Below are 14,191 nucleotides of genomic sequence, written 5' to 3'. Positions count from 1 at the left end.
AAAGGTGGCTCTGGGTCGCCATAATTGTTGAAAACTATGAAATTGTTTAAACAGTTTGACGGGAGGTGTTGTTGCAATTTTTAATTTACGCATTTTTAAGAATAGTGAACCGAAAACAGTGAGAAAATGCCAAAAAAATAGTTATTCAAATGAAGTGTTGATGAAATTATTTATTTTACATGGACGATGTGACCAAATTATAGCAAGGACATGCAGAAAGTTTAATGAAATGTATCCTGATTTGCCACCAATAAATTTAAAAAAATAAAATCTCACTGTTTTTGACTCATTATTCTTAAAAATGCGTAAATAAAAAATTGCAACAACGCCGCCTGTCAAACTGTTCAAACAATTGCATAGTTTTCAACAATTATGGCGTCCCAGAGCCACCTTTGGCAAATATCTTTAAATAATTCAATTTAAAGACAAAACAGCTTTTATTTTCGAAACTTGATGGTTTAGGCATAGGGATATACCACATCATTTTAAAGGAAATTTATTTGTCTTTCAGCATTGCTAATAATATACAGAGGGTTTCATTTGAAAAAACACACTTTAGACACTTTTACTGTCTACCCGTAAGACCATTAATTTTGAGCCACCCTGTACAAGACAGAACATTCTTATTTATATGCAACAAATTGACGAACCTTTCACAAATTATATTCCAAATTTTGTCTCTCTGTGAATTCAAATCATGTTATAACAGAGGTTTTATTAAAGGCCTGACTTTGAGCAAAAAATAAGAAAATTAAATAATATTCCGAAAACTGCTAGAGATAGGTATAGGAAGTTAAATGCAGAAGTTATTGGTATGAAATATAGAACCCAAAAATGAAAAAATATACAGGGTGTTCCATTTAAAATATCGGTAGTACTTTCTGATAGAACTGGCAACACTGCATCACTGAAAATATTTTACGTCGATAGAGCAAGTTCGTTTATCTACTTATGCAAATTTTCAAAAAGATCACGATACCAGGCTTCCAGAAACGTCTAACCTATCATCGACCTTGAATCACCCGGTATAATTTATTCAACAAGATTTTCCGGATGAAACCGGATTGCGATAGCATTTTTGGCACAGACTCCACTAACCATAACTAACTATAATTATGATATTTTATTTGGACACCCTGTATGTTAATAGATATTTAAATCGTCTCATCAACAGTCACAAGCCAATATATTTTTTATATTTTTTTTTGTAACGGGGAAAAATCTTACCACTCTACAAGCTATTGGTGACACGAATCACAAATCTATTAACACGTAGAGTGTCTCATTAAAAATCATAATTATCGTTAACGAATGCTAGACCATATGATGACCAAAAAGACTATTGGAATCCGTCTTCACTTCTCAATATCTTGTTGGATAGATTAAATACGCGGGGGATCCCAAGATGCATCAAAAAAACTTCACGTAGGCGTTGAAACATCAGAGGCATGTCCTGGATAAATTCATCTGTTGTCTGCTGTCCGTCAGATGTGTGATAGTAATCAATGCCCTATGTTTCCAGTTCACCGCCTACAGCGAGGGTTTTTTTAAAATTATTACCCGTTACAATAAAACTGATACTACAATGGAATCGGTAAGTGTAGTAACAGCACCAATTAGCAGAACTTCTTTGTTGCACCGGATGGATTTAATACCTTAACAGTATAATAAAAATGATTTCATGGCAGGACGGAAAAATAGGCATAGAAATAATCCTAAATTACAGATGCCCTTTGCCGCATGGTCTGGGCGACTAAAAAAAAAGACTATTTTTCGATAACCACAGGTAAAATAAATTCACTAAACCCGGCCCTGTGGCAAATTGGACCGCACGTTTGGAAGGTTTCCCATCAACTGATGCTGGTTATCCTATGGAAGATACTGCTAATGCCGGGCATATAAAGTGCAATATCACTGAAAATTTTAGGACAAACGGCCCTGTTGTATATCTCTTCTGTGCTTTTACTACGAATAATTTAGAGTATTTTCCTCTAAGCGAATTATTATAAATTTGAATAATAAGTACCCGTTACTAATTCGATTATTACAAAGAATTTTTAATAGCATAGTTGCAACTGTTTGGAAATTACTCACTTTTCACATAACATAAAAATTTGAAAATTTGCTCCTTTATATCACCATTAAGTTGAAAGCTCAATGGGGAGAACTAATTGGATTTTAAATAAACAATATCTCTTTAGTGTTGTAGAGGTTTAAGAAAAAATATATATACAGTGTGACCCACATAAGAGCGGGGCACCCCTGTAAAATTTTTATTTGCGGTCCGATTTTGATTATTTTTTTTATATGTTGTAAAGCATCAAAAACTCTAGTTTGTGAGAAGTTCTTGTTGTGCTCACTTTAAAATCCAAGACTTTGCTTCTTTTTCATGCCGAAAATTCAAGAAAAGACATTAGGGATTTTTTTATTTTAAATTTAACTATAATAAGATCTTTCGAATATTTCAAAATGGTTGTATCTCAAATTTCGTTGAAAAATATTGATTAATAAAAAAGTTATTGAACAATCAAATTTTAAATTTACTGAATCGTCCACATCTTTATTAATAAAGATTTTTAGTCAACTTGGCTGAGAAATCTCTCCTCTTTTTGATTGAAGAAATAGTTCAAATATGAATAATCAATTAACTTTAAAGGAAAAAATTGAAATAGTGCGTCTTTTTGGTGATAATGACCGAAGTGTGCGGGAAGTAACTAGAATATTCAAAGTAAAATATTCTAATCAACGTCCTATTACTAAAAGTACAGTGAATCGAATAAATCGTACATTTAATGAAACTGGAGCCGTTGACAGATATTTACTAAAAACCAAAGGTCCTAGAAATAGAAATCAAAATGATACAGAAATCGAAATTTTAAAAATATTCAAAAATCGGACCACAAATAAAAATTTTACAGGGGTGTCCCGCTCTTATGTGGGTCACACTGTATGTGTAGCTAATTTGACGAAATTCTAAAAATGAAAAAATGACGAGTATACAATGTTTTCCTTGTTTCATTAAACACTGAAAAGAAAATACCTATTGAAAATCAGCTGAGTTCCAGTCAGATTTTCCAAATACAATTGAGAATAACCGCAAAGACTTAGATTTTGCTATTTTTGCTAAACTTATGTAAAAACTAAAACTTTGTGAAAACTCCGGTAATTTGTCTTGTAGGCAAAATCGTAAATCCTCGGTATTTTCCCAGACATGATCCAGAGTCCCTAAAATTTCTAACTATAAAAACTCTATTTTTTATTAACATTTGTACATTATAGTATATATATATATATATATAATTTTTTAGGATATTGAAAATATGTTGTTAATGTCTTCCTATTGAATCTACAATAAATTGTTTTCAAAACTCAATTTGTTCGGGTTTAAGATGATGCGGTATTTCCTAAATACAGGTACTTGTTAGAACAAATGTCCTTTTCTAAAAATATCTAATAATGAATATAACTGTCAAAAAACCAAAATCCGCCGAATATATCGGGAGCTATCGTCCAAAGCCACTAAATGACATTAAAATGGCAGTTATGAAATAATAATAATATCTACCAGGTTGTCCACAAAGCACGCGTTGGACGAATACGGCCTTATTGATGGCTTTTATCGAAAATAGTTTTTACAGTTTTATGTAGGTCCTTGTAAGGTACAACTTAAAAATATTCTCATTTATGCAGGGTATGTCAAAACAAAGATACGATACAAACTTATGTTTTGTTTTTTTTTTTTAATGAACCATCCTAATCATTGTTATATTTTTGGATTCTACGTTCAATTTTAATACAAGTTTATTATAATACGTTGGTATTCTTCGAATTAATGGTTCTCAAGATATGTGCAATTGAGTGTTGCAAGTGGCAATTGCAAATGTTTGTAAAAGTGCAAATTGTTAATAAATAAAAAGTATTATGGAATTATTTTTTGCCACAATATAAAAGAAAGTCCATGCTTTAGTATGCTATCAAGCTTTGCTTAATACTTTCTACAGAGTATCCACAAAAATAAAGCCAACTTGAACATCAATAAATAGACAAAACTTAAAAGTTTCAATTGAAATTTTACTATTATTTTAATGGTTAATGAAACTACATTGGTAAAGAAACTATGTTGACATTTAATTTTCTATACTGAAACTACTAGTTTTCGTTCAATTTTGTTTAAAAAATCTCTATAAGGATAATACATTCCAAATTCTAATTCGCAATGACAATAGGATACATCTATTTATGGATACAGACAAGTACCAACAATACATTCTATAGCAAACATGCAGGAAAGATTAAAAAACCATTTAATTCAGTTACTCCTTTAATGGTTAAGGTCTCTTAATAGGAATAATTGTATTAAAATTGTAATAAAAATCCTACAATGCAATAATTAGGGTGTTCTACTTAAAAAAAAAAACTTTAGATTGTATTTTTTTTTCACAGACCCTGTATAAGTGAGACTATTTTTGAAATGTACCTTTTAAGGTCCTACATATAATTGTAAAAACAATTTTCCATAAAAGCCACAAATAAGGACGTAATCGTTCGACACGCGCTTTGTGGACGACTCCGTATAATAAAATGAGAAATACAAATATAATAGAGTAATAAATATTTTACTGGTTTTGTAGCGATGTCTATTCTTCGACTCATGCTTCTGAAGAGTGAGAATCAGCAACCGCTAATTTTATTGCTCTCAGAACTTTTTCCAGCAATAGCTGATTTTAACAAATCTTATTTTTAAATATTAAACATTCTTTTAAAACTTTTTTTCGTCTTATCATTTTTTCATACAACCAACAGTTTGCATGGAAAAAATATAAATAGTTTTTCTTACCCTAGTAAACATCTTTTTGTCACGGGTTACTGATAAACACAGTAGATTATTGTTATGTAAGGAATAAGGCGTCAACAATACCATCGGAATTGATCCTCATTTATCTTTCTTTAGTCTAGATTTGAGAGATCGAACCAATATTTAAGCATCGCTAACCTTCGAAATTAAAAGCTGAATTTTAATGCTTGTTTCTATAACTGCAGCTAATCTTACCGTATGCATGTCCTATGATGTTATTCACTAATATTCGTATCATAAAGTCAGTTGTTTACAAATATTTTATAATAGATCTAATGACGATATTTGACGACAGAACAACAGAAAATCACCAATATAAGAAACGTCTCCTGCGTTTATCAGTACTGGTGATAAAAAAAATGGTTAATAAGGTAAGAAAAACTTTTTTTCACGCAAACTATTGATTATAAGAAAAAAATTTTAAAAGTGACAAGTTTTAAAATGATGTGTATTATTTAAAAAAACTTTTGTTGAAATCGGCTGTTCTGGGAAAATTTTCTGGAAGAAACAAAATTAGGGGTCACCGAATCCTGCCCTCCAGCAACATGAGTCAAAGAATAGGCACCACCACAAAATAGAATTTGACTGACTGCTAATATATATAAAAATTGAAATTTTTAAATGTAACTGTTAAAAAAAAACAGCAAAAAATTATTATTTTTCGTCATTTAAGACTGGATTATCTCAACGGGAAGAGACTAAATTGAAAAGTTGTATATGAAGATCCCCCTAAAATGATAAATAGAACACCTTATTTAAAGAATGGATCATAATTTCACAATGAATTGAATTCAGCAGTCATTCTCCAGGCCATGGCCTTTCAGACCTCTTTTATTCATGACAATCAGACATGGGCATTTCAAAAATACAATTTTTCAAAAAGGAATGAAATACCCGTTCTTTGCACTATTTTTGTCAGCAGATCAGTAAAATTAAAAAGAGCTTTAAATTAATTTGCAGCTATAAAAAAAGAGATCCATCAGGATAAAACTGATGTTTAAAATAATTAAATAAACAATCATGATAAACTTCTAAAAATTAGATGCTGATAAGGTACTGAGGCAACTAAGAATTGAAACGATTAAATTATTTTAGTACTACTTTTTCCAATAGATTTTTCTGTTAGACAATCCATCCTGATCAAATATTTCTGCAGTAATTTACTGTAGAAATTTTACAAATTAGAGAAATTAATATTCAGAAAGTTTTTTGATTTTGATCGTTTGCGGATCTGTTTCTTTTGTTAAAACCTTCAAGTTAATTCACTCGTGTGGTAATTATGATTCAACTAACTTAAAAACTCCTGAATAGGGTCCTGTTTCGTCACGTGACCCGCGACCAAGCCACGACCTTCAGCAGAGTACAGTCACCGACCGCAATATTACCTGTCCTATGTCCTATCACTGGGTTGTTATGTTACTTCATATGTCAAAAAGGACTAAAAAGAGGGCCTGCTGAACTGCACACATAAGATGTATACGTTTTCTGCTCTATATTGTGTTTTAATTAATCAAACCAAAACCAACCATAAATTACAGCTTATTCAATACGTCTTTGAGTAAGAGAAAGAGTTGTATCTAGAAATCACCTATTTCGTGGCTTTCTTTCTATCTATTATTGCATGGATAGATTATAATCATCAACATTTTGAGCAACAAGTCAAAACATCAATTCAGTACTAACTTTGCGCCCATAATAACAGCTTGATACTTGCTACGCGCTTAATATTAAACTACTAGAAATGTATTGCTAAAAAATGTAGCTACATTAATTTTTCATCCCTGGCATAAGTTGACAAGGAGACACAACTACGTATTACCTTTTAGTTCTTCTTCAGGTCATCCTGGGAAATATTGCAAATACAGTTTCCTCAAAGTTCTTTTGCAAATGCAATCAACCTACAGAAGGTTAGGTAATTTAATTTTCACTTTCACGTACCGACGAACGATCATCACTCATTTGATAAAGGGAACAATATTTATCAGTTTCAAGTTGTTAACCTTCGATAAAATTCATAAACGATAATTGGGAAACACTAAACCCGTGTGAAAAAACAGTGCCATCTGAGAAAAACGGTAAAACAAAACAAAAAACTTGCAAGACCAGTGACGATGCACTCACAGACCTGCGTTGAATAGGTATTCAGAATTCAATGAACATAAAAAACAATGAAAATTAAAAAAATTAACATGAATACAGGTTGCGACATCTAGGAAGAGTTTCTGAACCTTAAGAATATTTGTATTGGTGGTTGTATAGCACGAATAGTGACAAGTAATCAATTTGCTTTACGTTTCTCAATTCTGTTCATATTCAATATTATGTTAATCGTTTTTCCTTCCTGTATTATTATTTGCCATTTCGAAAGGGTAAATTTTAGCAAAACGTCCGTATCAACAAAAAGGAAAACTCTCAATTCTAGACCTTTTAAGTTATTCCCTTATTAGCATATTCTGTGCGCATTTGCACGAACTTGAGCATGTTACTCTCTGTCATCGTTGACAATTCGGTGATAGAAACTATATGATTTCTGTTTATATTTACATTTCTAAGCGCTATGGACCTTTAAGCTTTAAATGTTAAGTCTAATAACTTAACAATGGTAAACTGTTTCCAATTAATTTCAGCCGTAACCATACCATAAGATCCATCGGTATTATGGATGTCTTCAAGAAACTTTCTTCCTTGCAGGAAATATCCAAAGCCCAACTATCCAAGATATTTTCTGCAAATCCAAACAGAAAGTTTTTAGTGATAGAGCCATCATTAATTAAACCATTGGAAAGAGTCTGTGGAGTACAATGGCTTAAGTACGTACCTATGTAAGATTTGAACGCAAATTAAGAAACAGTTTTAACATAAATGCATGAACAAGTTTTAATGTACACACTCAAGGTATTTTCCAGGTACATGCTTCGCAGTATTTCTAAGATATTTTAATGTAAAAAAACTTCAGCAATCTACCCCTTGAAAGAAATTTAATCATTCAACACTTATCTATTATAGACCCATATCTGCCCTGTATCTCATTTTCTCTTCATTTGGATCCATTGTGTCCTAGTGAAAAGTGTCCCCTCTGAATACCTTTTCAGTTTTTTAAATAAAAAATCGCCAAAACACGTCAACTTTGGCGGAGAGGGGAATATCTTTTGATAAAAAAGTTGTTTCTGAAATGTCAACCACTACCTCTGGAAACCACCCCTTTAGAATTTTCAAATTGGAAAAAGAATTATGTTATACCTCATTTGAAAGGTAATTTTATTCTCTACATGGTGAGGCTTTTTTTATTTTTGTGTGTGTCGTTCTTGTAGATTTGAAGCAAAAACCAAATAACTTGATTATAACCATTTCTACTGATATTTTATTAGGGCATCATAAGAAATGTCGAAAGTGACCTCCATTAACTCCCATGCATATGCACAGTTGATCCTCAAAACCTTGTCACATATTTTCTAATATTTCTAGTATTGTTGACTTGCACTCTTTCTTTGATAATTTGGGTATATAATTCTTCGATGAAATGAGGTTGTGTGTCACAAATTTTAATCTTCAAATGTCCTCATAAGAAAAAATCCAGGAAACTCAGGACAGGGAGTGTCATTGGTATTTCACTGTAATTCTTCTGCCAATACATCATCCAGGGAATTCGTCATTTAAAAATAGTAGTAGTGTAGTGTAAAGGTGCTCATTCCTCTAAAAAAACTAATTCTTGTTCTAAAAAGCGGCTATCTTGTTTAAGTATTTCAGTTATCTTGGAAGACATCATGTTGAAATTGTAAATTGTTTTTTCCATTTAAGTGTCTACAAAAAAAAATTATCCAACAATGTTATCATCTAAAATCCTTACTCAAATGTCAATTTTTGAGGTTGTTGAGTATGAATCTCTCAAAACAAAACAGGATTGATTTTACTCCAGTAACAACAGTTGTGTCTGTTAACTTTACTATTTAAATAGAACAAAGATAAATTAAAAAATGTTGTAATATACAAAAAGTGTCTGTTTAAGTATAACATGATACTAAGGGATTCACAAAATTTTAAGCAACAGTCAAAATCGTCCTCACCTAATTCCTGTACTAGTTTAATGAAATAAAGATGAAATTTTACTTTTTTTTTAATTGTATGAACAGTAATTTTTGATATGCCGGATTTCTCAGCAATCTCTCACGCAGACATTCTGTTGTCCATATAAACACGGTCCCGAACCGTAATTTAGATTTCATCACCTCTCATTGAGGGGTTAATTTCGTGTTTTTTATTTTGGACCGAACCAGTCTCATTGAATTTCATTAACAACTTAGATATATAAGGGTGATGAGATTATTTAAATTAAAGACACGTGCTACCGCTCTTGCGAAATGAATATTTTTGTAACAGATTCACAATCTTGATTCTCCTTTGTAACATGTAAATATTTTTAATCAAATTAAAAATTGTGCCAACTGCAAAGTAATGTCTTGTCACAGGGTACTAAAACTACTAACTGCAGAGGAAAATATCAATAAATTGTTCCTCTAAAAAAATAAGGGTTTATCAATTGTAGAAAAATACATTTGGGGCGTTGAACTGTTTTGAATCTGTAGAACTGGTCTACTAGATCGCCAGATTTATTTTTGTGGGGCTATCTCAAAGACAACGTTTATAAACATGTACCAACGACACGTGAGAATATATTGTGCGTATCAGATATGTTTGTGCCAAAATTCCAGTAAACACACTTCTTAGTTGTGTTCAGTCGTTTGAAACACAGATTAATAGGTGCATTGAAGTTGAAGACCATTATTTTGAGCACTTACTTTAAAAACTAATTACAAAAATTGTTCGTTTACATTGATTTTAAAGCAGATTTTATCAAACGTTACGATCACTTATAAGCGAAAGGAAAATAAAATTTTGTTAATTACAGTGCTATCCCTCATGAAATGTAAAAAATGTTTCAGACAAATATTTACGTATTTTTTCGTTAGAATTCGAATCTACAATAAAAAGTGGTGGGTGTCATTTAAGAATTCAAAATTAAGCCCCCCATCCTTCCACAAGGAGGGGCAGTGGGACACTAACTTTAGCATCAATGTATTTCCCGCGCACAATAATTAAACTTTTATAAAAGGCATTTTTTATAGATCGCTTATAGATATTGCAATGTCGCAGGTTAAATGTTATCCCTTGTATAACTCAGTCATGCATAATTTAATTAAATAGTACTAGGCAGTGTGCACAAATTCTTACTGATTTGTTCTAGATGCTACATTTTTAAGGAATGTTCAATATCCACTTTTAGCAGGCACCAACTCTGACCAGTTACTCCTGATCAGCCCTTTTGCAATTGAATTACAAATGTTAAAATATTCATTTCCATTCTAACAAATAATTCCACTTTCAGAGGGTCAGGCGTTGACAAAATATTCAAATTGGAATCCGTAGCAGTAAATCATGAAGATACCCCAATTTTTTATATGATACCTCCAGAATACAAAGTATTTACTCAAGTGGTGGATCAAGTCAGAGCCCAAGTAGACATCGCAAATCCCCCAAACAACAGATACCACATCATAGTAATCCCCAGAAGCTTACACATTTTTGAGGAAGAGTTGGAAGAATATGGACTATTAGAAAGCGTTGCAAAAATACATTCTTTCCAATGGATGCCCTTACATTTGGATGAAGGTATTTTAAGTCTGGAAATGCCACTGCTTTATAACTCACTATTTGTTTACGAAAATTATGGATTGATACCAGTACTGTCTAAAGCTTTATGGCAACTTAGTTTAGTTATAGGTGAGTAGGTAAATATCTAGTATTACAACAAAATATACATAGCTATCATAAATTTAAGTCGGAACTTAAGAATTGTGCAAATGAGAGAAGAATTTCACAATGTTTAATATGTCTCTAAGAAAGACCAACAACAAATTGAGTGGAGTCAGTCCGGCCGACACACCACTTCGATGTTTAGAGTAGTATTGATTTCGCTGGCCTTACAACCGTGGAAATTTTAAAAAGATCAGTGAAAAAAGCGTCGATGCATATAAATGAAAGAAAAAATAAAGAAATCATAATAACTGTGCGTCAAAAGTGAAATTCCTTATATGCTTTACTTGCATTGGTCAATTAATTTAGTTTTCCATATCATTCTATTTTGTCTCGAGACTATTGCCAGTGTTGACGGGTCACTCTTGGACTCACCAGAAGATCATTAGAAAATATTAGCAAATTCATATCTTTAAATTTATTAATGGCGTAACTAAGTTATCCTATAATGGGAAAATTAATCTAATTTAACCTGTAACTAGAATTTATATTATTAAGAATTCTGAAACGGTGAGAGCTCTAGCAACCAGATATAGCCTCTCTCCGCCGACTTCAACCGCCAGTCTCTCAACCCTCTTCATTGATCTTTTTCGCAGGCATATTAAATCTTGTGCGGTCCTTCTCCCACTTGCACAGTTCCTGTATTACGACTTAAATTAGTGATACCTGTACATAGCGGCATGATTTTAAGAAATAATTTCATGACCTATCACTGCAAATTAAGTATAGATGGAATGGAAAAGATGCAGAAATGTAGAACAATTTTCAATACTTTACAGGGAAACCCAACGTAATCATCTCTATAGGAGCACATTCAAACACTGTATTGAAACAGTTCGACGATTTGTGTGAAACCAAAGGAGATACTGATAAAGTGGATCCGGATTTTGGAGCCCTATTAATCATAGACAGAAGTGTGGATTATTCTAGCGCGTTGTTAACTCCAGGGGTTTATTCAGGGTTGTTAAGTGAAGTTTACTCCGTTAAATCAGGCCTTTGTGATTTAAAACAAAGCGCTGAGACATCGAAGGATTTGCAACTTGACGATAAATGTATACCAGTTTGGGAGAGACGACCAGTGAACCTAACGTTGAATAGTCAGCAGGACCCTGTTTATAGTGACATTAAAAATCGGTATTTCACTCAAGTGACTTCGGTACTGAGTAACTTGACCAAGCAATTAAAACAAGAGAAGATTAGTTCACAGGAAATGGCACTTGATGAGATCAAACGATATGTACAGACACAACTTCAAGCGGCAAAATCCAGAAAGACTTTCATCTCCAACCATTTACTGGCCGCTGAGAGTATCATTAACGTAGTTGGGCATAGATATGAGAAGCAGAAAGAAGTGGAGATTGATATAATGAAAAACACCAACAAATCTACCAATCTCAACTACCTGGAGGAAATCACAGTCATTGAAAATGACATGCTGTTATCTTTGAGGTTATTCTGTCTACTTTCTATCACTCAAAAACTGTCTGACAGTGAAGTAAAATCATTTTGGAGGAAGTTCTTGCATCAATTCGGCTTCAATTATGGCTTCGCACTGAACAATCTCAGAAACCTCGGATTTGTTAGCGACCCATCACAAAGCTCTTCTACTATCAACATTCCATCCAAATTGAACTTAAAGCTGCCAAAATTTACAACCAGTAATTTTTATACGAATACAAAAAATATGAGACAAATACCTGCAGATCCCGATAATGTGAACCTAAAACATCCAACCTGTGCCAGTTATGTGTTTGGCGGCGCGTACATACCGCTCATAACCCAGATAGCTGGCATGCTGTTGAATTCAATACCGCTGGAGGATATTAAAGCCAAATTGGAGAATTTCGGGCCAATATCTCTAAGGAACAATAAAGGATACCCCTTGCTATGCAGAAACGTCTTGCTGTTTATCTTGGGAGGAATCACTTATGCGGAAATTGCAGCTTGCAATTTGCTTGAAACTTTGACAGGCTCGAGAATTTGTGTTATGAGTGATCGCATTGTTAACGGTAACGATTTGGCGAATGACATCTTAAGTTTACCTAGGTGATCGGTTAGTATTTTGTTCTGCGTAAGATGAAGGAGAAATATATCTAATGCGCCAGTAATAACACGCGTAATGAGTTCACCACATCGTTACTACAGGACAAACAGTTGGCAACAAAAAATGTGAAGTTCCTGTTTTTATTAAGTGCAATATAAAGTATAGTTCAAGCAAAACTATTGGTGTTAATTGCAACTAAATGATCGGAAAAATGTGACATAGAATGTTTTGCATCTTTAAAATTTATAATACATATATCTAAATGTATACAGTAGTGGTCAATTATTGTAACTTCAAAAATTTATATTCAGCAAATTTTATTCAATTAAACAAATAACCACCCTGTATAAACATTCTATTCATACAAACTAAAAAATATAAGCAAACAAAAATTTGTTAAACGTATATTTGACATGAAAAAAACTGTTTTCATGCTGGACATAAATATTGCAACAACTGAGATGTTCAGTTTTAAAGTTAATTTTTCTTTAAGGTTGTTGTTAGAAAATACTGATTTTCTGATTTGGCGAATATTTTAAATAAACTTTTGGAAATGGTAACGAATAAAACATATTCTGCTTGTATTAGAACTCGTGTAACTCTTTACAAGTTCCAAGCTCTGCAGTATTAAGGATTATAAAACAATTCGTTGCTACTGGCATTATGGCTCCTATAAAAAATTCTGATAGGCCCAAAAAACTCTCTGTGAAGACTAACAGAAATTTTGAATGCTTAAAAAAAAAATTATGTCATTCGCAAGAACTATTAAAAGAAAATTTGTTCTGGTAATAAACTCCTCTTAAGGAAGAAGAATGTTAGGCCAAGAAAACAATTTATGCAAGACTATATTAATTGGAAACCGGAACAATGGAAAAAAGTCTTATTTAGCGATTAGTCCAAATTTAATTTATTCAGAAGTTATGGAACAATGCATGTGCGAGGAACTCTCAACAAACAACTGGATTCAAAATTTATTTGTTCTGCCGTGACGCATGGCTATGGATCGATTATGGTGTAGAGCTGTTTTTCATCCTTTGATACGAGGCTCTTGTATAAAATTAATGGTAAAATGGACCAATTCTTGTTTAGGAATATCTTAGAGCACATGTTTAAGGCATAGACAAAAGAAGTTAAATCACTGCAATATGTATTTTAGCACTATAATGATCCAAAACGTACTTCAAAATTAGTAAAAAGACGATTAGAAGCAAATAATGTCAATATAATAAATTGGCCACCAAGAAGTTCTAATCCCAATCCAATAGAGAACCTTTTTTGCGCAAGAACATGTCCAACATTAAGAAAAGTTCGTCTAAAATTGGAATTTCTTTGACTAATTTATTGATTATCATTGTTAATGGACTAAGAAATGTCCCTTGTTATAGATTGTTATATATTTTGATAAATAAACTATTTATATTGCCTCTAAAACTCCATAAGTTTGTGTGATAATTAACCGTACGGAGACTTTTTTGTGCCAC

The 14,191-nt window shown here is 32.3% G+C and overlaps 2 protein-coding genes across 5 annotated transcripts in view; one reads left to right on the top strand and one right to left on the bottom strand.

Moving 5' to 3' along the window:
• The window catches only part of Hr39 (Nuclear hormone receptor FTZ-F1 beta), a 48,561-nt gene extending 41,608 nt beyond the window's left edge, over nt 1-6,953 (bottom strand). The window contains exon 1 of the mRNA XM_066297072.1: nt 6,675-6,953. The gene's annotated coding sequence lies outside the window, so the exon portion shown is untranslated. The remainder of the gene's footprint in view (nt 1-6,674) is intronic.
• Nucleotides 6,862-13,300, top strand: Vps33B (vacuolar protein sorting 33B). 4 transcript variants are annotated; one of them, XM_066297101.1, is made up of 4 exons: nt 6,862-6,993; nt 7,547-7,665; nt 10,239-10,633; nt 11,446-13,300. In XM_066297101.1, exons 3-4 carry the CDS (start codon nt 10,312-10,314, stop codon nt 12,714-12,716), a joined length of 1,593 nt encoding a protein of 530 aa, XP_066153198.1. In that variant the 5' UTR covers nt 6,862-6,993; nt 7,547-7,665; nt 10,239-10,311; the 3' UTR covers nt 12,717-13,300. The 4 variants fall into 4 exon arrangements, with proteins under 4 accessions (XP_066153198.1, XP_066153195.1, XP_066153197.1 ...); XM_066297098.1 differs by lacking the exon at nt 6,862-6,993 and adding an exon at nt 7,162-7,224; XM_066297100.1 differs by lacking the exon at nt 6,862-6,993 and adding an exon at nt 7,252-7,457.
• The last annotated feature ends 891 nt before the right edge of the window (nt 13,301-14,191 follow it).

This window comes from Euwallacea fornicatus, chromosome 27 (assembly GCF_040115645.1).
Source record: "Euwallacea fornicatus isolate EFF26 chromosome 27, ASM4011564v1, whole genome shotgun sequence".
NCBI classification, from domain to species: domain Eukaryota; kingdom Metazoa; phylum Arthropoda; class Insecta; order Coleoptera; family Curculionidae; genus Euwallacea; species Euwallacea fornicatus.
Note: the sequence above shows the minus strand (reverse complement) of the source record. Positions and strands in the feature narration are given on the sequence as shown.

Excerpts from the sequence above, each read along its gene's own strand:
- Vps33B (XM_066297098.1), top strand. The coding sequence starts at position 7,177 with ATGTTAATCGTTTTTCCTTCCTGTATTATTATTTGCCATTTCGAAAGG. Across the intron at positions 7,225-7,546 it reads TTATTTGCCATTTCGAAAGG|GAAATATCCAAAGCCCAACT; the intron begins GTAAATTTTAGC and ends TCTTCCTTGCAG. Across the intron at positions 10,634-11,445 it reads GCAACTTAGTTTAGTTATAG|GGAAACCCAACGTAATCATC; the intron begins GTGAGTAGGTAA and ends AATACTTTACAG.